The sequence below is a fragment of the Lonchura striata genome, chromosome 3, assembly GCF_046129695.1.
Source record: "Lonchura striata isolate bLonStr1 chromosome 3, bLonStr1.mat, whole genome shotgun sequence".
In the NCBI taxonomy this organism is placed as follows: domain Eukaryota; kingdom Metazoa; phylum Chordata; class Aves; order Passeriformes; family Estrildidae; genus Lonchura; species Lonchura striata.
Genome location: NC_134605.1, coordinates 61,730,894 through 61,757,539, shown reverse-complemented (window position 1 = coordinate 61,757,539; position 26,646 = coordinate 61,730,894). Strand labels below are relative to the sequence as shown.

At 39.6% G+C, this 26,646-nt stretch overlaps 1 protein-coding gene and 1 long non-coding RNA gene across 2 annotated transcripts in view; one reads left to right on the top strand and one right to left on the bottom strand.

Annotated features, from left to right (window-relative positions):
- Window positions 1–4,945, top strand: part of RSPO3 (R-spondin 3) — a 57,806-nt gene extending 52,861 nt beyond the window's left edge. Inside the window, exon 5 of the mRNA XM_021547154.3 lies at window positions 3,898–4,945. Within this exon, the coding sequence (XP_021402829.1) occupies window positions 3,898–4,091 (194 nt within the window). The 3' untranslated portion in view covers window positions 4,092–4,945. The remainder of the gene's footprint in view (window positions 1–3,897) is intronic.
- LOC110479691 (uncharacterized) overlaps window positions 1–26,646 on the bottom strand; it is a 258,058-nt gene that overhangs the window by 230,375 nt on the left and 1,037 nt on the right. The gene's annotated exons all lie outside the window — the stretch shown is intronic.

The window sequence follows — 26,646 nt, the reverse complement described above, 5'->3', positions numbered from 1 at the left end:
TATTGTTATCTAAACTAATTTTATGTCTGCATTTAATTTGAACTACTGCACTTCTCAAAATTATATCAAGTCACTAGATTTTCATCAATATAGGAATTTGCTATTATTAGATGTAGCAAGATATCTCCTGTGTACCAGAAAACTCACAGTGCCGGCAGATCAATTCCTCCAGTATAGTTGTCTGTACAAAGCTTTAGTTTGAACATAAAAGCTATTTTAACACCAATTAATTACTTTATTGTAATATATATTGCAAGTATTACACATTCATAATACAATAGTTGTAATATATAATATCAGAGATGTATTAGAGTCTCATTAATACTTCTCTGATATTATATATATTCTCTTCATAAGCAAGACACTCTATTGGAAAATATTTCATCCCCTGTCTAAAAACACTTTTTTTTTTTTTTTTAATTTCGAACGGTTGTATTGAATCAATAAGAATAAATAAACGTTAGTAACTTTAGTGCATCACAGTAAGAATTCCGCGACTCATCGGGAAAGTTCACCCGCAGGCAAAATAAGCGAAGACAGCCGGCAGAGCGGCAGGAAGGGCACGGGCGGGACTTTAGGACACGACCGGAGGGGACGGGACGGGAACCTGCGGCCGCGGAGCCGCCCCCGCCCCGCGCCGCCTGGCGCGGAACCGCGGCGCCCCCGCGCGGGCGGCACGGGCACTGCAGCACCGAGAGACGCACGCGTGCATAGAATGTTACAGGCTTCGGCCCGGGACAACTTTCTACAAGAACATTCTTCGTAAATGAAATCGAAATTCCAGGACAATATATTCCTCCAGGTCATGTTATTGCATGGTTTATTTCTTCGCTGAGTTCCAGTGTTAATAATGGCCTTGCCTTGTCATCTTCTTCAAAGGAAAAGTAGGTCAGAGAAATATAGAATGGTTTGGGTTGGAAGAGGCCTTAAACATCATCTAGTTCCAGCACCCCTGCCGTGGGCAGGAGCATCTTCCACAAGACCAGGTTGCTCCAAGCCTGATCCAAACTGGCCATGAACACTTCCAGGGATAGGGCATCCACAGCTTCTCTGGACAACTTGTTTCAGTATTTCACCACCCTCACAATAAAGAATTTCCTCCTAACATCTAACCTAATATCTTCTCTTTTAGTTTAAAACCTCACCCCATTGTCCTATTACTATCTGTCCATATAAAGAATAATTCTTTCATTCTTCATCTTTTTTTATAAGCTCTCCTTAAGTACTGAAAGGCCAACTCTTATTCAGAGATGAACTTGTAAACATAATGGCCCATGTAATTTTTGCACTTTTCATTTCACAGATAGACAAATGCCCAAATTTTCAATGAATTTCCACACTACCTGGTACCCAGTTCAATATGCTGCTATGAAGTGAGTTTCAGCCAGTAGAAGAAAGTAGAAAAAATTTTCAGGAACAAATCTCTGGGAAGAAGAGAGAAGGGATATAAAGAGGAAGGGTGATGTACACAAAAATGGGTTTCCAGCTATATCCCAATGCTAGCAGAGAACTGCTGGTAGAATCTTCTCTCATCTTCTCTAAACTGAAAAACAGACTGACTAGGAGTAACATTACACTGTCACATAAAAATTCTCATTTTAAAAAATAGTAGTGAAAGGAACTAAAGAGCCAGCAAAGCTGACTCTTCTATTCTATATTGCTTTACCATAATATTATAGGTCTAGAGGTCAGATCTTTTCACAAATGGCAGCAGAATGGAGTTGGTAACATTAAACCATGTATACAAAACTGCACAGAGGACTCCAAACTAGCTACCCTCAGAGTAGAAGAGAATTACAACTCAGTTTTAACTCTTTGCCAGAGATCCAGTTTTCCTTGTCATTTGTAAAGATACCCGTTTGATTCAAACAGAAACAGTAAAGCTGTGCCTAGATAAGTCTCTAGCTAGACAAAGATATCTTATTCTTAGTATATCTACACACATATAAATACATATATCCTGGTCCATGACTGAATGGGAAACCATTATGTGTCGTTCCAACATATTTAAAGAACTGTGGCTGGGAAGTCACAGCTGAATGATTTTGGCTAATCACCAAGTGAGTAATGTCAAACACTGAATGTCTGGACAGTTTCCATTCAAATAACATTTCATCTTGAGCCAATAGTATTTATAAACCACTGGAATGAAATCCCATACTGTCATTTATCCATTAGTAAGAGACAGCATTACAGCTGGTTAAGATGCAGACTTACTTCTGCATAGAGGTCTCCCAGTTGTCACAGTGATACTAGCTCTTTCTGAGCCTCTCATGCCAGTTCTGTAGGTCTCCCCTGCTCACCTCTGTGCATTCTAGATGGTATTTATAAATTCAGAGAGGGATTCATCAGGTATGTGGGTGTATATTCAGGTAATCTCTGACTGGTTCCCTGTAATTTAAGGTGTCATTTTACATTTTAAGTTTTACTGTTTCAGAATCAATAAATGATAAAGGCAGATATTGGTCATTACTAAACATGTGTATCTAAACCTTCCCTTGCTCTCCAATCCCAGGCAGTGGTGGTAAAGAATGGGGAAGCTGTAAAATATTCCCATAGATCTACACAACAAGAAGAAGAAGATAGAGCATATTTTTACATCTTGATCTTGCTCCTTGCTTTCTGCTTTCTCTTAGCCTCCTCTAAATCTCTCTTCCTTTATCTGGCCTGTACCCTGAACCTCTTTGGATGGTTATCTGTTCTCAGAACAAAGCCACTTCCCCTGCAGCTCCCTCATTGTGACATACTCCCACAGATCTCAGTGAGGCATCGTCTTTGGTTTTGAGGCAGGAATGGGCAAAATTGATAAAATTTTGGCACCCTCAACAGCAAGAGTTACTCCCAGGTTTATGTAACTCACTCTACACTGGTGTAGGAAAGCCTAGATTATCTCTGCTAAAATTTAAAAACAAAAAGTATTCTCTCTGTAACAAAAAAGGATAGGTTACTTTACTAGTATCATTACTGAGATATCATAAAAGAGAGTTTATCCAGATGTTTTTCAATACTTGTCCAGAAACTTCTCCATGTAAGAAGGTATAGGGGTCAGTATGACATTCTATCAAGAAAGCCTCCAGAGAAGTTGCCTTTGAAGATATCATTTGGATTCATCTAACTACAGGTGAATTTCAGCTGCATAGCTCAGTGGTTACACACACACACACACACAAATCTAATCTGTTTTAGGCTCATGTGTACTTACATGTTCAAGTCAATATCATTCTTGCACTGGTTTGTAAAGCTAAGAAACAGAATCATAGAATCACAGAAATGTTTTGATTGGAAAGGGTCTTTGAAGATCACCCCTGCCATGGGTAGCAACATCTTTCACTAGATCAGGTCACTCAGAGCCCAATCCAGCCTGACCTTGAACATTTCTGGTGATGTGGTATCCACAGCTTCTGTGGGCAGCCTGTTCCAGTACTACACCACACTCAGCATAAAATATTTCTTCCTCACGTTCAAGCATAAATGCACTCTATTATACCATCTCCACAGCCAATATACAAAGTTTTAATGTTCCTAAGGGGACAGGATGCTATATTGGAGAGGTCTGTAGCAGCAACAAATTCCTCAACATCTCACCTCATTTAAAGCAATAAAGCAGTTGAATACCTAATTTTGTGACAATGGTCTAGAGTTTGATTTGAGACACCTTTTAGTCTGAAGACCATCACACACCTGTGATGGAGCAGATACTTTGCCATGGGATTAATGTTGCAATACCAAGAATCCCCTGGGATGTGGGTGTGGTGAATGGACATTTCCAAATACCAGTGTCCAGCCCTTAATGGGAGGTGCTAAACCAGGGCTGGTGTCACAGGTTATGGCAACATGAGGGACTCAGAAATTTCAATAGTCTGAACAAATCTTCTAATGTGCCATCATTTCTTTCAGGGAAAAAAAATAGGGAGGAGAAAAGAAAAAAATCCAACAAAGATGAAAGCAAGGAGACAAGACAGGAAAGCAAAGGGCGAGCAGCCCGAAGACAAAACCGAGAACAGAGGGAAAACAACAACAAAACGCAGCCGAAGAAAAGGAAAGCCCCAAACAAAGAACAGGACCTGGCACCCGTTGACACTGCACATTAATGGCCCTCCATGATTGTTTAAGTCTTATGATGCTGCTATCTCTACCAGATCGCCCTGACATGTGTTTCAACCATTCAGGCTGCAAATGGACAATGCTACCAGTTATTATTAAACTTTAAACAACATTCCAAATACTTCTTATATTCTCCAAGCAACCATAGTTTATTAAAGAGATTGACATGAGCCAAGGAAAAAAATTCTAAAGATGGGATCCTTTAAAACTGTTATATTATATGCTTCCATGCATCTGTAAAAGGCAATTAAGAAATTTTGTATATAATAATAATAGGGTATAAAATATAGCAATATAATAATGAATGACTTTCAGATGAACAATGTTCTTTTTCTTTGTAAAATATTTTTCAAGTTATTGTTTAAGTATGAGACAAGAGATATGTCTAAATCAAAGATGAAAATCGTATCCCTTCATATATTGTACATAATTAAGAGAAGGAGGAAAACATTTCTGAAGAGCCAGTAGGAGCCCAAGGTTTTATAACCTCTGGTGGAGCAGGATGGGATTGGTCTGTATTTTCCTGGTCCATGCTCCAGACATGGGTGAGAAACATCATCAGGAGAAAGCCAGCAGGGCTTCAGCTGCTGAAGAATAAGAAGCAGAATCATCTGCAGCTTTGAAGACTGAATCCCCGAGGCAGAAGCAAACTGAGCTGAGCTCAAATAACACTCTTATCTGTGGACAACACAATGTTTTCTGGTCTAAACAGTGGTACCGTGTGCTGTTTTATGCTTTTTATACCTATGTGTAACTTAAGTCTACATTTCAAATCTTCTGGTGAATGACAAATCGTATTTGTAGGAGACAACATTGAGTTAATAAAAACCAGAAAAATAGATTATGTAAGTATGTGTTTTTCACAGTGACGGTGTCACTTTTTCTGTTGGGGAAGGGAATAGTTTCATAGCTTCACAGACAGAAGAGGACAACTTACACCCACACTGTGCATCTAGCAAAAGAGTATCCACAAAAATAAATTTACAAACATATAAAAATAGCAAACTTCTGTCCAATTTTACTTAAATTCCTATTCTGGCTCTTCTATCTAACACAGAAAAAGTGAAAATCTCCACTGCTCAGACGACAAACCAAATCCTGTGGTACCATTCTGGGTATTTTAGAGGCTAGAGCGGCCCATCAGTGAAACACAGGTTATGCTACACACCGAGTTGCTGCTTAGAAATGGACTTACCCTTTCCAGAAACATGTCGAGGAACCAACATATCTCACAATTTGTGTTCTGTTCCCATGTTTTGCCCAATGGCAGCTGTCACAGGGGTAGCAGGCCACCCACTGTGGAGCGTGGACTAGAACAGGTGGCAGGAATCAGTTCCCCTCCCTGTTCACCATTTCTGTTTATTACAAAAGAAGAGACCCTGTCCAACACTGAAGCCTGTCTCTCAGGCTGAGGACACCTGAGTGACAGGTGCCAGTGATTTTTCAAGTAATATCCTAATCATGCAGACAGCAATGTAGGATGGTCTCCAGCAGTTTGCTTTGTAAGAGCTTTGTCTCTAATGATACATGTAGATGCAGTAGTCTAACCACACAGTGTTTAAGGCTTCCACAGTTTGCCTCCTACATTCATGAGAATTAATTAAAACTTTCTGTAACCAGTCCCTGATTTTATGCATTTATTTTTGTATTTGAGAAGACCAAAAGGCTGAATTTTACAGAGATGAGTATCATACACATGTAATACATCTTACACACAGTGGAGTCTGAGTGGGTGAGAGAGCAAAGCAGGGTGTGGTGAATGCCTATGAGGAGCACCTAGCAGTGGGAGACTGGAGCAGGGGTGACTATTTGTGAGCTCCCAGCTCCATTGCATAACTCATTTATACCCTCCTCCTGAGCAGTCTGGTTTCAGTCTCCCACTACTGATCCAAGCAGCAGCAGTCAAATCCCTCCACCAATGTCTTCCCACCTTGTTGGCAGCAGCAGCTGAGGAGGTGTTGACCTTAGAGTAGTGGAAGGTGCAGAATATGTGTGCACACTGAGGCCCTGGGTGATGCTGATGCAGAGAGAGAAAAGGAGAAATCCTCGTACTCAGAAGCATGAGAAATCCTCAGATTCAGAAGCTGGTACCAGAGGAGGTGAGGGTATCACAGGGCTGAGGGGCATTGGTGTCACAACAGAAAGGGGAACCCAGTGCTTCACACCCACTCCTACAGCTGCAGTCATTCATCTGTCTGATATGCTGGTGGGCAAACAGGGATATTCAGCTGCTCTGAAAGAATTTACTGTTCAATTTACTTCCTCCAAAGCCAGGTTTTTGGCCAGATGAAGCATCCCTACTTGGATTCAGCAAACTAGGTCAGCAGCTGGACCACATGAATTGTTGCACTCAGGGAAGATTTGTCTGCAACTCTTAAGAGTAACCAGTAGGATTGTTTTTTCCTTGTCTTGATTAAATATAGGAGCTAAATGGCAAGGGGGTTTGGTATGGAAGAATTAATTTTGACAGAATCACAAACAAAATCTATAAAAATGAAGAGGAGTGTTCAGAGAGGAATTTAAAAAAGAAGAAAAAGCAAAACGAGATGCTATACTCAGAATGTCCCAGATCTTAGTTATTCTCTACTACAACACTTGGAGGAGTCAAAGGAATGTCATTTATCTGGCAAAGATAAACAGAAGACTGGAAAAGCAGTATCAAGTAGTTCAAGAATTAGACTGAGGGAAAAGAAAAAGGGAGACAGGAAAATAAAGTAATTTCGGACACAAATGTGAGTTCTGTTATACACTGTCACAAAAACGTTTATTACAGATCCCCTGCTTATGCAAGAGGCAGTGACAAGTCTGTTTTACCAAGAGCAGAACTTGGAATGCTGTTACCTTTCAGCAAGAAATAAAAATGTAAACAGAATTTGGCTCATGACAGTAATAATTTATAGCATTAGTACCTGAAAAAACATGCTACCTCTTTCCTGGAAATGCACAAGGAAGTTGCTGTCATGTTGCTTCCTCCCACACAGAAAAATGTTTGATAATATTGCCTATAGCCATGGTGAAACACTAAGAAGTATATCCAAGTCCCTCAGGCAATGAAAATTTTCTCAAGTCCTTGCACAGAAGGTAAACCACCCTGCTGGTAGGTGAACTACTCAATTGGGACTCCCAAGAAACTGAAGGAGAATATAGACCTTTGTAGGTCAAGTGTATTGCAATAACACCTTTTGCCCATCCAGTAATAAATGTGTAAAATCAGGAGTCAATGATATTGCATGCTAGTGAGAGCTAGTGAGAAGTCATAGGACCTTACTGGAGAAGATTTGATTAGGTAATATGAGTAGCTGTGACTCAATCTGTGCAAAATTTCTTCCCTGACAATTGCTTCCCAGTTAAAAAATATCTCAAAATCTTAAGAGTCAGTTTGAAGTGATTCCCAGAGAATTATGAACAGCTTCTCTTAAAATTGAACCTAAATTGAATGGACATTAATTATAAGCCAAATTCATAGTGTGCTAATTATTAAAGAATAGATCTGAAATAAAATACTAAATATCAGTTAAGGCCAGTAGATAAACACACATTAAGTGCTATTTCTGACAGTTAAGCTGCTCAAGGAATTGTCATCAGTAACAAAGAGACAGAGAAAACCAAACAACTGTTATGTCCCAGGCTTCAGACCTGTCTGACCAAGCTGTAGCTTATTCTCTCACCTAAAGATCCAAATAAAGGAATCCAATGTTAAAGAGTTTAAGTGCTGAACTGCTGAATCCTTCACTAAATTTGTCCCAGCAGCTTTATTCTGAGCCACCACAGCAGAGTTGTCAGGCTGACCAATGCACTAAATAAATGACAGGTTTTGCTATATCCTTTAGCAAAGTGGCAGCAGAAGAACCCATCAGCAGAATGAGACCATCATCATCACCATCATCCCCCACAATGAAGGTCTTACATCTCTACCAACAGCTTCTGTGTCCTTGTGGTTGACGTGCTGACGGGAAAGCAGCACATGACTATTGTTATTAATTCAGAAGAATTCCTCCATAGCCCTCATTAGTCACTATAATTATTCTTTGTTTCTGTGGTTTTAGGCTCTGAAACTTATTGAAGTCTGAACTTTCTGATGCAGCATGAATTTACCATGACACTTGTACTTACTTGCTATGCATTGTTATTTGCAGAGACAGCACTGGGTTTAGTTTGCATGGTTCTCATGAAGTTGCACAAATTCAAACAAAAACCTCTGCATAGGATGACATAACAGCTGATCATGGGAGCTAGTCTTCAAAGTGACATTCTGCAAGCATCAGCTGCAGCTTCAGTCTTTCCTAAATTCCTCAACAAGGGCTTGGTCACATTTGCAGGCTAAGATCTGCTACTTCACTGCTGTTATTTAGCACAAAGCTTACTCACTAAAGGCCTTGCACTCTTACAAGCAAGCACACTCTGTTGTTACAGATCTAGAAATAATATTCTCATGTGGCTCTTGTTAATAAGGGGTTGGATTTTTCCCAGTATTTTGCAATAATTTGGCATAATTTAAAGAGAAGTGAAGTCAGTATGTTTTTTCACCATTTTAATATTGCATCTGCCCCTAACATTTTCCTCTCCTAACTTCACTGTGATACACCTAGTGGGTTTAGGCTTGCCCTTTCAGATCTGGAATGCTAATTTCATTTAAAAAGCAAGAATACCCATTGATTGATTTGACACAGAAATTTCAGTGTTTTCATGGGCAAATTCTTGTTGACAGTGTTCTATGCTATCAGAGTGTTTCAGAGTGCTAGCACTGTCAACAAAGCAAAACCAAACCATCTTACTAGCAGACTCACCTTTATTCATGGAATCTCAGCCTGGGGAAAGAAGAATAGGGTAAGCAGCCTCTCTTGGATAAAACTGGCAGCACAACTTCTTCTGCTGTCACTACTGTGGAAGCAGAACAAATCCTGCATGTACCACAAAAATATGAGGCAATATAGCAAGCACAGGAGAGAAAAGAGTTGGTCTGCCACCTTTAAAAGGATGATGTGAACAAAATTAAACTAGTAACAGCAATCACAATTTCTTGTATAAAGGGAATAAAGCACTAGGATAAATGATCCCAGAGTTCAATTAATTTATTTCTTGATGTGCATATAGAAGGAAACCAGAGATAAGGCAAATTAATGCAGAGAAGGGAACAGAGTGCCGTCTGGTTGCAGATAAGGAAGAAGCTGAAAAACATGCTGTCACTATTTTTTAATCTACTCATTAAGTAATCCCTACTCATTTATAGTATCCTCCAGTAGTCTTGTGTCTAAACAGGTTATTAAAGTTCCACAGATGTTCTTACAGACATTGTCCAGGTCGAAGCAGTACAGGAACTAATACCTTGCTCTAGCAAAACTCTGGTGTTTTCCCAGAATATGACATTAAGTAACTGCTTCTGTGATTTTGAGGTAATTTTTTTGATTGAAAAACAGGAGGCTGTTCCCTTCCTACTTTAGGCTATAGCACAAAATACCTGGTTTTACAAATGATTCAATCCTTACTATATCATCCATGTACTGTTTAAATACATAGAAGTTCATATAGGAAGCTGCCATGAGAAAGGAAAATGTGGGTAATATTTCTTATGGAAATCAGCACAATCTGCTCAGGGCTGTGTTCCTTTTTCATAAGAAATGATGTATTGGTTTAGTCTGCTGTCAAAGTTGAACAATGGTACAAACTGAAAAACATCTCACAGCAAAAGAACAATTCCAAATAGTAAAGGAGGTCGTTTTTCACAGTGATGCTTTGTTCATAAAATAAACCTCCAGTGAGAAAATTACAACAGAATCTGTCCTATAGCTACTCTAATAATTCTGTTCTCTGACAGTTTCAGACAGCAGGAGGGAACTAAAAATGGGTAAACTATGTCCACAAGACACTGATGGATAACCACATATTCCTGCTAGTAATTGGAAAAGTAATATCCAAAATGATAAACTCAGGTCATCCTTTTATCAGCCCTTCCCCCACCCCCCCACCCCCCAACACTCCCCTATTTCTCCTAAACTAGATGATAAAAAAGCATCTGGTTTTGCAAGCCATAGACCAAATAATGAGAAAGGAACTCTCAGTTTGTTTTTAAACCAGGAGATTTTCTGAACAGTGGCTGAAGAGCACAATCCTGTCATTTTGGTGATAACGTCTCCCATGTCAGAAGTTTATGTCCTGCTGTCACTCTGTTTACCAATAATACCTGAGATATTACTCTCTTCTAGTCTGTTACTTCCATTAAAGAGTGACTTTGACCATTCACAGAGTGTGAGGAGCTTCTATTTTTTCCAGATGCTAGTTACTTCTTTCTAAAACATTTTTCTACGCACCAGCCCCTGCCTTCTGTTCCGTAGATATGCCTAAGACTGAGTGGTTTGGATGTCTCATGTGCTTGTGTGTGTGACTGGAGTTAGGGACGGAAAGACTGGTTGAGACTGCACTTTGGATCAAACACCTCTAAAAGAGGAAGGATATTCAATAAGCTAAAATTATACTTTAAAACACCTTGAAAGCCTGTGGGAGATCATTCACTCAATTTAGTCTCTTGTAGTCATCTTTGAGATGAATCCCAGGGGTAGAGCCTGACCTCGTGGGATACAGCTTTGGCCCATTTCTACACCTTTGGAATATACTGTGTTATTTCTGTATTATTCTCCTCACTACAGATGCTCAGCTCACTTCCTAATGGGATTTGTAACAAATGAACAGTCTTCTTGAATGTTAATTAAGTTGTTTACATTATAGCTAATGAATAGTGAGGGCTGAGCCACCTGCTACTCTCCATCCTGACAAATTCTCTTTGGAGTACCTTTTGGTGATAGCCTCCCAGATAATCTTGAGCAAGAGCACAGATTCTACTCCTTATGAATCCTTTTACCTTGCTGGCATTATCCAAGCTCCAGTAGTGCATCAAATGATGCAATTATCATCCCTCATCTGTGGTTTCTTTTCACAGCCTGTTTCTTACAACCTTACATTTGCTGTGCCAAATGCATTACTGAAGTCTAGACATATTGTACTTGCTGCTTAGAGGAAAAGAAAAAGAAAACCAAGTATTCTTATGGCAGTAGAAGTCTTGCTTGAGATATTAAATTCTTGTTTTGGTTTGTTTTCCTTTTTTTATACAAGAGAGAAATGCCAACACAAGAAAATTTCTTAAGCACATGCACCCAGAGACTTACATTTTCAAAATTAATCCCAGGGGAAAGAAAAGAGTGATAATTAAAAGTAACTATTGAAAGTCAGCTGGGCACCTTAAGCTGAAATTCTGGTGCACCATTAGGGGGCCATCTCAATATAAGATCTTAAGAATGAAGGTTTTAGAAAGACTTAGAAGTTTTATTCAGCTGAGACAGACTTGCTCAGGGATAAGTAAGAATTCTTTGCAATTTTCTCATGGGTCCTGCAGGATCCTAGGAGCAATTTCTTACATTAGGAAGTGCAGGTCCACTGCACTTTAGTGTCCATCAGTGGGTGGTTAAGAAGCACAATGCACACATTGTACCTAGGCTGTAATTGAAGAGGTATCAGCTATTTTTCAATATAGAAAGCTTTGTCTTCTGACTGCAAGAATAAATAATCCATCACTCAGGAATGCTGAATAGTCATCATTTTGGGCCTATAAATCATACTTAGTGTGTTTTATAACCAGTTTTACTGAAATGCTACTTCATAAAAAATCACAGTAGCAGCACCTTGCATTGTATTATTTATTGCTACAAGGGGGAGCTGCAGAAGCATCCTTCTCATGGTTCAGCCTTCTCCCCCTGTGGGAGAGCAATAACTGCCATGTTTTGAAGAACAGTTGACAGTATCAAAAGGAATTTCTGTATTAATTTGAAAAGTGGACATTCTGTGCTTGCTATAAGGAAACAGGTGATGCAAAGCACTCAGAGGATTACTTAAAAGATGCACTGACAGCACTTAAACAGCTTTTACCTTGATTTCTTAAATAGTGACATAGATCTGTAGTCAAGGCATCTTTGCACATGATTTGTGCAAGCAGTAACAGCAACTTACAATTCTGTATAAAGCTGTCTATACAAACACGAGTTCCCTTGCTTAAGCTCTGCTGAAGCTGAAGTCCCCATGGTTTCTTTCCTCAGCTAAGCACAAGCACAAATCTCTCAGAAGGATGTGGCCAAAGGCTGAGAAGGTTCCTGTGGCTTCTGTAAAGCAGCAAGAAGAAAATCAAAGGGGAGAATGCAGATCACCACATGAAGGCAGGAGCATACAAATTCAGAGAGTAAGAAGAAAAGGTCCCCTAGGCAGCAGTGGTAATTCACAGCTGAATGTAAACAGTGTCATATCACAAAGAAAGCAAACATCGCACTGGAGCACACATGCACAAATATAGCCTGTAATATATATAAAACAATTCTTCTACTCAGTATTGCCAGAAGTATCAGCTGAAGTATAATGTCCCCTTAAGGTATCACAGTTAAAGAAAGAAGTGGTATAACTAGAAATTGTTCAGGAAAAAACACTGAGAATGATCAAAGCTTCAAAAAAAAAAGATTCAGGAAAATGTTCCCACACCTACCTACCTATGAAGCAGATAATAGCCATACAGCAGCACTGCCAAGGATGAAAGGGATATGGCCACAAAGGGAATCAGCTGAAGGAAACAGAAATAAATAATTCTTTATATGTACAAATTTCTCCCTTTCTAGATATACTAAACAATATAACTCACTGACGGCATTTAGCAAAACAGAAAACAAAACACAAGACACCCAGCACTAAAATTAACATACCTCTTCCATCCCATCTGTAGCCAGTACCTAATTTTACCCTTTCTCAGGATGTGCGTGTTTGCATTCCTAGCTCCCTCATTCATTATTTTAGAAAAGAATAACACCTTTCCTACTCTTTTCCAAATAAAATTTATTCTACTTGTTTCCCAGTGATTCAAACAAACACTGATGCCTCCTAATTTGGAAGAAAAATGCAAAACATAAATGTTATCATCTTTCTTAGAGGAAAAAAAATTGTGCTACCATGCTGGAAAACTGGTAGTGAGCTGGCCTAGCAAATTTCTACCTTGATGGGCACTTTTGCCCTAATTTGGGGAGAAAAAAAAAATTGTCTGCAAAGCAGGTGTTCAACAGACAGATCCTGAGCTACCAGTCAGCATGCATAGACTTCCCGATATTGAAATAATCCTCACACTCCAAGTGTATCCTGAAAATGAGGATTCCATACAGGTATCCTCAGAAAGCAGAGCAAAGAGCTATCTAATGTAGTCAGAATTAAAAAGTGAATTCTTGGACTGAATCTCCCGGTGTGTGCATCAATGTCTATGTCTACCCAAGGAAGTGATTTATTTCATGTATATGCTGTTACCTGCAAGGAAGTCAAACACATGCAAAGGGACAGGGAGAGTCCTATACTCCAAATACCCGGATCCAGGACAGTGACATTTCACTGGACTAGCAGGCAGGTGGGCTCAAAGCTGAGTGTCCCAATTTGGAGCAGACATCCAAGCAGAGCAGCATTCCTATTGTGTGACTGTTCCAATTCAGACCATGCACGCTAGGGCAGCTAGGATCACATGGCCAGGAAGCAAAGCAGCATCTGCTAAAAGAAAACCTGTTTTGAGATCTCTGAACCGGCCTCAGTGGCTGAGCAGGGTTACATCTCACCAGCAAAGCATGGGTGGGCTGGGCAGAAAGTGATGTGGCTGCTGAACTGATGTGAGCACAAGGAAGGATCCATTTGAGGAAAGCAATGGTTTAAGGAGTCCCTCCAGAGGCACTACAGGAGGCAGGAAAACAGAAGTGTAGAGAAAGAATGAAGCTACATGAACAACTGATGGGATAGGAAATCTGGCTAAAATATTAAGACAGTAAAACATATTTTACCTGGAACATCTTGATTTCTAGCTCTGGATCATGTTTTTTCTTCAAAAATTTCATTACAAAAAGAAAAGACCTAGTCATCTGGCTTTAGTTTTGACCCTACACATGCAGGGTATTCCAGACTGCACAGATGGTTGCAGCCTTAAACCTGGAGATAGGATGTGAGTGGGTGAGTCACATTAAAATTGTTCTTTCTTTTCTGACTCATTGCAGTTTTGTATTTCAAAATTTGAAGTTGCTTTTGCACTGTCAGCCAGTTTAAATAAATGTAGCAAATTCTTTTGCTGCAATGTTCTCACTCAATTTCCACAAAAGCTTAGGCAATACTGAAGATCTACCCGGAGAATTTTTACTGACTTTTACTATTTGCCACTGTGTCCAGATGACCTGAACAATGTCTTCATTTTAAATTCAGTGATGTGCTAACAGCACATATGAAACATAAGAATTAATGAAGATCTTGGCTTTAGCATCTGACAGTAATAAGGATGTAAAAAAATACTGACGTACATACATGTCAGTATATTCTCAGCTGTAATTTAGAGAGCTTGCTTCATGCTAGAAATCTTGAAATGCTACCTTTTTTTTAACTCTATTTTCCACAGTTCTATTAAGACAGAATGATCAAGACCAAGACTCCCAGCAACACTCAAAGGAAAGTGAAATGCAGGCCTGAAAAAGACCATAAGAAGGGATTTCAGCTTATTTTTATTAGCTAAAAAAAGTTTCTGTGACAACTGTTTACCAGTGAGAGGCCTCCTGTATAATTTTCTGATTTCTAGTAACTAACAGAGCCTAAGTTGCTTCCCAAGGTGTTTGAGATACATCCCTATGAGACTTTGTCTTTCTTGGCAATGTCCTTCATAGCAGGTAGGTAATGAGAGAAGCATTTCAGTGACTCAGACCACGGGGTGATGCCTCCATAACCAACAGAGAGTCAGGCATGAAGCAATCTCCATGTGGGAAAAATCTGAACCACTGATTCAGGGGTTGCTAATTGGGGATCTGAGACTCAGAGGGGCCTAACGCTATCATTTTCTTCATTCTTGTGTTGTGGACTCATAATAATATGTTAATTATGGTTTTAATTTTGGAAATAGAGATCATTGTTCTCCAACACGCAGGCTAGACATATAATGATTTCTTTGTTGCGAGTCTGGCAGAACACAATGCTTCTTGTTTATAACAGCAACTGGACAATTTATTTGCATGCAGGAGGTAGTTTGTTCCACTGGATACCCTTTAGCCTTTACTTTTCCATTGTTCATAAATAACACAGTATACTACTATTACAATTATACTACAATAAGCCTTCAATTATGGGGTAAACAAATTTAATCAACCAAGAGCTTGGCTCGTACATAGCTGCAATTACCTGTATAGTTATGGATACTGGCAGACAACAGTACTGCCTTTCACTGCATCATGAGAAATGACATCTCTCAACTTAAATATGCTCAACTATCAGTGAGACTCCCATTTTTAAATAATATTATGGTAATTATTCTATTATGGCATTACTCCATCTTACTACTTACAAATGGACAGTGGAAAGATGAAAACTTTGGTGCCCCTTGAATACATTGTCCCTTTGCTGCCATCACTCAGTGGGAATTTCTATGTATATCTCATATTTTAAAAAGAACACATGTGCAATCCGATTGTTCATCATTTGCCATCAGGACACAAAAGCCTTTGCAGCTCTGACCAGTGCAACAGTCTCTCTTTTGCCCACAGCTGCCCTTAAAACCTTTGGCTTCTACCAACACATGGATGGTTGGGTACAAGCAAGAGTGATGCCCAGCAAGAAAGAGCACCTCTGGTGCAGGTGTCAGTGACCTGCTGGAGCACAACTCATTGGCTAAATCAGCCTCTCTGCATGACTTCTCTGTTTCAGGGACGAGGCAAAGGACAAGGTACACACTGAGATTACCATGCCAAATTTTCACTGCTTCCATGGAGGTATCTGCACAGATAAAATAAAGTGTTTAAATCCTGGTTTTGTCAATATTAAATTGGTGAATACAGTAGTGGAGGCTGGAGGGTAATGCAATTGTCCAAAGGAAGTTGCCCAGGGCTATTTTACATTCCCTATCAAGCCCATGCTGACTTCCAAACAGAACGTCAAAAAGGGCATATCTCCAGTAAAGCGTGTGTCATATCTGAAATTATGCATAGCTGTCGCCTGCCTTCTAAGTCACTTTGGGGCAAACTGAGTTGATCCAGTGGCTCTTCTGACTGTACTGCCCAGAAGTTCAGTGCAGCTTCCTGGACAGCTCATGGATTGCCATCCTAGATGCTCTGGGACAGCCTGCCTGGAGTTCAGATAGCACTGCAGACCTGGGTGACATACCAGCCACCAGTGGGTGTCTCAGAAACTCTACAGCACCTCAAGTGGGCCAAGACACATTCACACTGACACCTGAACCCTACCTACATTTCCACAAATTTAAATGGGTGGCACATCTTTAGACACTTAGGGAGGCTGAAGTGTATTTAATACTCATATTGAATTTCCCAGTGTGACCCAGCTTTGACCTGTTCCTTTTGGTTTAAAAGTTTATACAAAGACAATTGAGGGCACTCAATTAAGAGCATCAGCTCTTAAGTTGTCATAACTGAACTGTTTGTCTATTCCAAACAAAGTTAACAATTTTAAATGAGTTTAAAATACAAGTCCTCCGTTCTTTGGCCTTTTCAGTCTACTATCACCCCAAGCGCCTCTCCAATACAGGCTTTCGTTTTTTCCTATGAGATCTTGACTGCTACTGCATTTTAGCTGAGTGATCAGTCAAAGAATGTTCCTTTATAAGTTCTTGTTCTGTGTAAAGCTGTAAGTTTTCTCCCAGTTTTATTTTAGTTACAAGAGTTTTGAATCCCATTGTTGGAGATAATGAAAAAACAATGCCACAGAACCTGGGCTCCTGAAGAAGAATCAGCAGCTTTTCAGCTACCAAAGAGGAACAATGACAGATACTATGTGCCCCACTGAAGAATGAAGCCTGATAATATCAGAGCTATAGAATGAGTAATCATATACCACTGCTAACCTTTTCAGCAGAAATATCCAGCTTCTGCATATACCCAGCAATTGCTAACTGTCCATCACACCTATCCAGATACCCTGAGTCCTGAATATTCCTCTGCAAATCTGGCAAAGCCTTCTTCTTCTCCCACAGAGTTCTGTAACTTATCCCTCCTGCTGTTATTTTATAGCAAACTAGAAACTGAGGTGGGAGTAATGAGGTGTAGTAAGCTACATGGTGCAAATAATTGCTCCATCAACATAATTAATGGATATCACGTCAAGCTGAACCAAAACCACCAGCACTAACTTACCTGAACCTACACAGAACATCTACTTTGCTGGGCCTAAGCATCGCAGAAATTTGCTACACAACACAAAGCACAATGTATCATCAACTGCATACATGAGGATGGATACAACTGCACACATTTATTAAAAATACATAGATACCTTTCACTCCATGGAAACTCAAATGGAAGTACAGATTAATTCATCATCTCTGCTCAAACCAAGCATTATGCCTTCTGTAAAATGTACGGCCTCATCTTTGAAATCTACAGCCTTGCAGAGTCTTTAATAAGAATCCCAATTAAGTTCATTCATTCATTCATTCATATCTGGTCACCTTTTCTAGCCTTACTGCTCACTCTTTAAACCATTACATTACACTTCAACTTTGTTTCACTATCCAACTGTGTTTGAATCTTGGATGAAATCATACAAATGAGTCTGTGGATGGTGTAGACCAGTGTCACTTCACTAGAACTCAAGGAGTTAGTTATACAGCAGTGAATTTAATACAGGATCAGTGGAATAACATAGTTCCAGCATCCTGGTAAAAAGGAATAATGGGGGCAGTCTTTAGGCCCCAGGTAAATAGATCAGCCCTCATATAAATCCAGCAATTTATAAAATTGGAAAATACAACCTACTCATCTTGCCAATCACATACTTGTGTACTTTAAAAGCTACACATTACTCATTGCTGATGTGAGTAGCTGAAAATTTGCTAACTCCATGGAATGGCACTGTGCTCTACTGGCTGGGAGTGGGTCACTGTGATATAAGGTAATACACAGCTACCAGGCAGTAGTGCTCAGTGGTGACACAAAATGGAGAAATTTAAAAGTTAGATTTTTCAGAGCTCATTTCAAAGTTACTGGAAATAGTGTAGCCATTTTCTTTATCTGAACTTTAAAGAGCCTACCACAAATTCCCTGAAGAGAGAACAACAGTGAAAGAAGTGATCATCATACAACCGAATTATTTAACTGATATCAGTGAAAATAATTCTACAGTTAAGTGCTACTCAGCAAGAAAAATGGCCAGAATTGAGTCCAAAGTGGCATCCTACCCAAAACCAGGAAGAGTGGTGAACTGAGACTCATCTATTTCTAATATGAACCCCTCATGAGCTTTTATCAGCACTGCTGGAAGCCAAGAAGCAAGAACATCTTATTCCATAGCCTTTTCCCCCCAGCTTTCAATGCTCTGCATTGAAATAAGAACACTTCTAGAAATGCAGGTCTTGTGACGACTTCAAATGAAATAACAAAATGTCTGCTCTACTTACTTTAGCCCTTTAACAGAATACATACTCTTGAAAATTAATACTGCATTAATACATCAGAAGATTTTCAGGATGATAAAACAGACCTAAACCACAAACAAACTCCAAGCTAACATTATAGATGTACCAAGAGACCTAATTCACACAAGAAGCCCTGGAATAGCACTTTTAAATTCCAGTGAGATCAGTAATTATGCACTGGTGCACACACTGGTCACTCTCAAGTGAATCATCCCCAGGGTAGCCCCACCACAAACTGAAGAAATTAATTTCATCTTGAGATCCTATCAACCAAACTAAAGAGAAGAAAAAATGCTTCAGAGAAAACCTAAGCAGAAATAAACTCAAGCATACATAATAGATATAATAATTTATTGTATGCATAATAAATTATACATAACTGAAGATTGAAAACAGCTGTTTTACCCAGAGAGTCACCTACTAACACTTAGGAACCTGGAGAGGATTTTGAGGTCAGCAGAATATTACCCCTTTGTAGTTTCTGTCTTCAAAGTACTTTATCTAATGAATCCTGATAAAATCCCTGTAAAACAGGTCAGTATTATAGTTCATTTCATAGCTAGTTAAAATGACCACTGATTGGGCAAATTTGGGATCCTAAATGTTCTGTGATCCTTTTGTGAACTTTCCTGCCTTCCATTTTCTTTTGCCTGCTCTCTTACTTTGGGTTCAGAGAGAGGATATAGTATCATTGCAGCTAATTTTTGTGATCCTATGAAATCCACAGAACTGAAATGAACTCAATCAGAACAGCTCAGACTATTAAACCTAACTGAATGAGACGGAAATGGCTGAAGCTAAGGGATTAAGCATACAGAAGGAAAGGGCTTTGCACTCTAGGCTGCAGAAAATGCACCCCTTCTCTTTTGAGATTACAAGTCATTTATCGTCTCTTGGAGCACCTCTTTCTGACAAATGATCCTATCAGGGCAGCCTGCTTATTGCATTTCTAAACCAGTCTGGCAGCAAATTAAACCAGGATGTAAATTTGTCATTCTCAGTCCCTCAGAGAAGATCTACAGAGGGGTTAATTGCACTGTCATGTTTTCAAACCATTCCCTTCTATAGGAGAAGGCATAAAACTGCACGTGCACCCTGGGCCAGTCGAAGTGGGTTGCAGGTAGCAGGCAGTTAAACACACACTGATATTCACACACTGATATTCACAGACATATGGGAGGTCTATCCTGATGGATCTAATGAAACTATTTGCAATACGTAAGGTATCTAAGTACTGGCCTGGGGGCTGTGTGGGTTATCAGAATTATTAAATTTTGACTGTATTATTTATTTTCCAAGCTATGCTGAACATCCTTTTATCAGCTTATGGACACTATCTCCCCTTACTGAATTTGTTAATCAAATGCAAAGATATAACAGGCAGTACAGCATTACTCATTAATGCATGCATCGAATCCTCAATGAACTCCTGTCATCTCAAAGTTTAATGCCACTAAGAAATTTCTGTGTAATGCTGTCATAGTGTCTCAGAACACTTTATTAGACAGATGCAAAAGCAAGTGGTAGTGTTTCTTCCATGTGTAATATTACCTATGCATTAAGGCAATAATGCAAAGGTAATATTACAGATGAAAGAAACACTACTGTCTCACTCTGTATGGCTCCTAGAGGTGATAACCATCAAATTGCAATTAGAAAAATTATTTAAGCATTGACTGAAATTGCTTTTCCTACCAAGATTTTACCATAACAGCTCCATCTTCTTTTTGTTCTTTTTGGAGAGCAAAACACACTTCCACACACTGCGGAGAAGACCAAGGGGAGCAAAGGCCCAGCAGGGTCAGGCTGTGAAGAACAGAGCTCCGCATACTGAGTCCCTCTCCACAGCATTTCCTACTGCTGGGGAATCTGGTGACACTGTGAGAAACAATTATGAAAATTTCAGATGATACTGCCCATCATAATGGGTCTCTCACCCAGAAAGCCACAGAGTGTAAGCATACAAGAGACCAAGGGATTGCAAAAAGCACAAGCCACCAAATAGCAAAGCAGCTGGACACCCTTTTTTTCTGAAAACTGAACACCTTTTTTTCTAAAAAGCACTAAGAAATTCTTAGGTCCTATAGAACAGGAGAAATAAGATTGAACTGTGGAATTTTCTCTATAAATTTTACTTATTATATCTTTTTCACACAACTAAAGTCCAGAGGACAGAGTCATCCAGGAAAGTTTTAATTTTGAATTGATAATTTTCAAACTACAACGTCATGGACTACTACAGCAACTACATGGAAATAGCTCAATTTAAGCTTTTGAACTGTTAATCCAAATGGAACAGCATAAAATGTTCTTGGTTCTTTTATAAAATTCTAGCAAATATTTTATACTAGCATATTTTAAATATATATAATTACTGTAGGAGATGCTGTTTTGATGGTGATAATGTAGCATTCAAAAATATTACCTGAGAAAATATAAATATGCCCTCTAGTGTAAAAATAGGTCCTTGCATGGAAACTATATGGTAGTTCATATTGTTATAACTAAAAGTACAAACCTAAACTTCCATTGGTTCTGTCTCCATATGGAATTTTACACCTACTGATCACTCATCAGCAGGTAGCTCAGAGGGTCTGATCCACAATGTTTGAAAACTTTGCTAACTTTCCAATAAAGTGTGGGTGTTTTCAAGCATTTTAATATAGAGTTCCCCTTTTCAAAAATGTAATTCTGAGTTTGATGCCTAAGTATTTTGCAGTTTCCCAGAAAACATGAGCACAGAATCACTCAGTAAGCTTTGACATTGCCTACAACAGAGCCAGAGGTTTGGTACAACAAAGAGCAGTTTTAGGTGTCAGGAACAGCTTTGCAGGCATTCCCTCTGTAAGCAAGGAGTCTGATCAGTGCAACATCTGGATCAGGAGAGACAACGGTACCTATACTCTATCCATTTTTTAAGAATCCAGCTTCCCCACAGTTACCATATACCATCTAGTGATACAAATGGAAATTGCAATTGCACATTCACTATTTTTTAAAATTAAAGATGAAGGTGACAACAGCATTTTTTTTTAATAGTTTGCTTTCCTTTCACTAAAATAAAATACAGCATGAGTGCACTACCTCCTCCTTGTGATTAAGTGTTTTTCTATATATCAAGAATCTTCTGACTCCAGCTAGTTTTCAAGATTTCATTTCTGAAGATGTATGATTATGCAAGAATTTCAGCTCAATAAAGTTAAAATAAAGCTTGCCTTATAGCTACAGACAGACATTTTATGTGCAGTTATATGTTAACTGTTAAGTCTTACAAATGTAAAACCTGGGGGCAAATTAAAAAAAAAAAATCTAATATTATAAATTTTGTAAACATCATGATTTTGAAGATCCCAAAATTCTCTTTTTTTTATGAGTTTAGTTGCTCCCCTGCTTGATAGGGAAGATGTCAAAGAGAAAGGGATTCAATTGATGATGAGACTAAGGCACAAGATTTGCTTTTGGGAAAAGAAGGTTTTAATTCTGCAAACTTGCTGCCTGAAAAACTGAAAGATTTAAACACACTGTATTGTAATGCAATAACTGTTTTGTGGTGGGATTTTTCTGCTTGTCTGCATCACCATATGGATGACTTCAATTCCACAGCAACATATACTGTGATATGATTTTGACAGCTGGGATAATGGAAAAAGTCAATGTTTACTTATTGGCAAAAGAAAATGTTACCTTGCCTGCCAACTGGGGCAATAAAATAAATTTGTTTTGTATGCTGTGTGGAATTTTTTAATGCCACTAAATGAAAACAAAAGAATCAGAATCTCTCATTGGGAGTTCACAGACAGAACGGGTACAGATACAGTAAAAGTAACAGATTGAGAGAACTGAGTAAAAAAACTCACCCTGAGCTCCTCTTCTCCCACTCCTCCTCCTCAGCATCATTCAGCTTCCTGTTTTTAAAGCAAAATGGGATTGTTCTCATGACTAACCAGCACAATCCTTCCAAAGCTGTTAAATAACAGCATTTTGGCAGAAGTCTACATATCTAGATTATGTAAGCAAAATACAGATATTCCATGAGGCAGAGTAGTTGCATTTCCATACACCAATTTGGCCTTTAACTGATACTTTGTTATGAATCTACAAATAACAACAGTAAATCACTTTAGCTGCAGTGCAGCAGAACTGTAAATGCAGATTGCTGAAACAGGCATAAACCTCACCAGTTTCTAGAGAGTCAAAATTTTAAAAAAAACACTTGCAAACCCAAAGAGGTTTTGGACTTCCATCAATCAACTTGCATTTCATACATCATTGGCACAACTGCAATTGCATTTCAAGAGAGTTCAAGTAAATGTCATTTTGTCTCACTGACACTGTCTTAAAACACTTGTAGCACAAGGATTAAGCTTGTGTCTTGGACTGTGAAAAACTATAAACATAATTTGAAAAAAGAAATAATCCTGGAAAATGTGTGTATCTTAGTCTTTGATGACAGTATTACATTTATTACTTTAATGAAAATGGCACTGCAACATTGGGGATCTCTTGCTTTAGGACAGCCTAGAGGAAAAGGAATGCAGGGAGTGGTATGCAACAGGGGGTTCATAAAGAAATGTGCCACTCAAGCAAAATCAAGATTTATCTTTAGTACATTCACACATTGTAACTCGATTCTCAACCCCTCTCTGGCTCCTTGCAAGAAACAGACAAGTGCAATGCACTACCAATTTTGCACCTTCTCTGGTCTTTACAGAGGATTTGCTGAAGGTGCAGGAGCATGGCACACATCATCCACTCTTCTGGCGATAGCGTTAACTTGCAGCAGTTTTGAGGTCCTCCACACCAACTTCCCAAACTGCTTTGATATAAACTGACTTAAAACCACAGCAGAAGGAAACTGATATTCTCCCCTCTCATCTCAGCTGCACCAAGTGCAGCAAGGATTGAGCTCTTGAGGAATATAAGATGTTGGCACATCTGTAAAGGTTTGTATAGTATCACATAGATTTGAAGAAGCAGAAAAAAATGTTTTATAACTAGAAACACTTTCATATGGATTAATAGTTTTACACCATCACAGCAAAATATTAATGGTGGGACTAGACACTGAGCAAAGGAAGTGGTGTTTTTTAAAAATTAGTCTGGTGAATCTTTACTTTTCAAACCACTGTATTAATTAATAATTTAGTGGTGAACAAAAGACATAAATTTCACAACAATAAAAATACACAAGGAGAAATATAGCAGAAAACAGAAATGGGAAGCAAGTAAATGGAGAAAATGTGCAATTTAGGAGGCTTCAATTGTAACAGACAAGTACAATGTAATAGGCATAAAGAAAGCCATCAGTGGAGTGAGTAGGTTGTGTCCATGTCAAAAACAGAAACATAAGAAAAGATATTTAAATTATACCTGTTCTGACTGAAACAGAAGCTGGTAATATGGATTGATAACCATGTAGGGAACATTTTAGAATGTGTATTACCAGAACTGATCCCCTTATTGCAATCTATTCAACTAGAATACCCCTTCATGCTCCTTATTCCCTTAGTCTAGTAAGGTGCAATGCATTTAATTCTTTGGTTACTATCTTTGGCACTGTCTGATATTCCTTTGATTGCTATGCTTGCTCCATAACTCATGGAGTGTAAAATAAAATCTTTCATTCACAAGCACATTTTCTCAGTCCATCTGCAGCTGCAGTGAAATTCACAAGCCTATGCATACACAGCCACAAACTTCTTTTTTACTAATTACAGTCTTCCCAAGGTGTTGCCTTTCTTACAAAGCTGCATGCAGTCTGAGTAGCTTTGCCTGAACTCTTTAGATCCCTTAAGAACACAAGCCTGTTTTCTTTTTTTAGGTCAGATTCTAACAGAAACCGACAGGAATTTGGCCTCAATAGCTTCCACAGGATCAAGGTCTGGTTCAGTAAAGGATTAAGGCTATTGTTGCTGAGCCCACACTACCTGTAAGAGACCTTTCCTTTTCCCTAACCTCTATTCTTTGACTCAGCCTCACACAGCACTATCTAAATAGAACATAGGTTACCACGGAAATGCTTTTCCTTGGATGCAAACATGTCACATTTATTAAAATGTTTATATTATATATTATTTTAATATTTATATTTTATATTAAAAAGTGTGAATTTTGGGTAGGCTTTTCTCAGCTTTTAGAAAATAATGTGATTCAACAAAATGCATTTCTTTGTAGGTACACAGTTTATGCTACTTGGGAGTGGGGCTGCTGCCGAGCCTCATCCCCAGTGGGCTGCAGCTGTGAAAAGCAGGTGAGCAGCATTGACAGCAATGAGCCATGGAGTGCCAAGTGCACTCACCAATCACCAAAGGGAACAGAGGGCACACAGGTGCAATGCATGAAGATGAGGAGTATAAAAGGTTGGGCTAAAGAACAAGAAGGGCAGAGACTCTTGCTGTGATTTATGCTATATGGGTGGACACCTGAAGATGTCTGATGTGGTATGGTGTTACTCTCTATGGGTGAATGTTAAAGCCTTCTGAAATTGTATGGTGATACTCTGTGTATTGTGGCTGTCTTGACAGCAACATTTCTTGTGGTATTCCTGATTATACTTAGAATTTAGTATTTTTAGAGTTGCCATATCTTATGTTTTCTGATTCTTGTGATTTCCATGGGTTTGAAAATCAAAAATAGCAGCCAAACAGTAGCTTTAGTTTTAACAAGCCCTTGGGTAGACAGTTTGCATCTTGAAGCATTTAGTTTTACATTTAGGTGCAATGAGTACCTGGACACACAGTCCTTCTTCCTACCTAAATACCATTCCAGCCTAAATGATATGTGGATTACTGTTCCCCAACCTTCTTTATTAAAATATTAATATGGCAGTCTTCTCATTTGACAACAGCAGGTGGCACAGGCTTCCTCCCTGCACCTCACCTACAGGAGCAGCTTAGCCTTGGGATACTCTGACCCTCTGCAGTTACATTGGGGTCCTGCCGAGGTCCATCTTCACCTATGGGTGACCATCTCTGCAGCCACTCAAGCATGGCTGGGCAATGCACAGAAGCATGAGGCACATGTCTGACTGTCAAGCCACCTAAATTTTCAGGCAAAAAATGAGTTGCAGTTTCCATGAGCTGCAGAATATGTTTCTGGAAAGGCTAGCAACTGTTCATACCTCCTACTGAATCCACTGTCTGGCCTCATTGGTGGGAACAAGGGCAACTGCAACCTGCTTTCACTTTAATCAAACATCACAGAGCTGTGCAAGTTTATCTCCCCCAGCACTGCCATCAGGCACTTGAACAATCAATCCCAAGGAAGTGTGCCTGCCTACTTTTTCTGGCCAGAAAGCTCCAGGTAATAAACACACTGAGGCTCCCACCATTTCCACACCTTTCATCTCTGATGTATTTGGTTTGTGAGGCAAGGTTTTGGTAGTGACAGGGGCCTGGGGAGGGGGCTACAGTGAGAAGCTCCCAGCAGGCTCCCCATGTCTGACAGAGCCAAAGCCAGACAGCTCCAAGATGGGTCCACTTCTGACCAAGGCTCAGCCTATCAGAGACAGGGACAGTGCCTGTGGGATAACAGATTAAAGGGAAAAAATTTGCACAAAAATTTAAGATGAAGAGTGGAATGGGAGTGAGAGTAACAACTCTGTAGAGCCCAACACCAAAGGAGGAGGAGCTGCTCCAGACGCTGGACCAGAGCATGCAGCCCTGGTGCAGACCATGGTGAGGCAGCTGTGCCCCCGCAGCACAGGGAGGTCCATGGGGAAGCACAGATCCACCACAGCCCATGGAGGACCCCAGGGCAGAGCAGGTGGGTGCCCAAAGGAGGCTGTGACCCTGTGGGAAGCCTGTGCTGGAGCAGGCTCCTGTAAGGATCTGTGGCCCCACGGAGAGAGGAGCCCACACCAGAGCAGGTTTGCTGGCAGGACTTGTGACCCTGCGGGGGCACCCGCTGGAGCATCTGGTCCTGAAGGATTGCGTCCCAAAAATCAAGACTGGGAAGCCAAGAATCAGCTGGGAAAGAAAGGCAGGCAAGGATAGTGTTTTTAGACTTGGGTTTGTCATGATCCTGCTCTGACTGGCATTAAATTAATTTCCTCACGTGAAGATTCTTTTGCCCACGACGGCAAT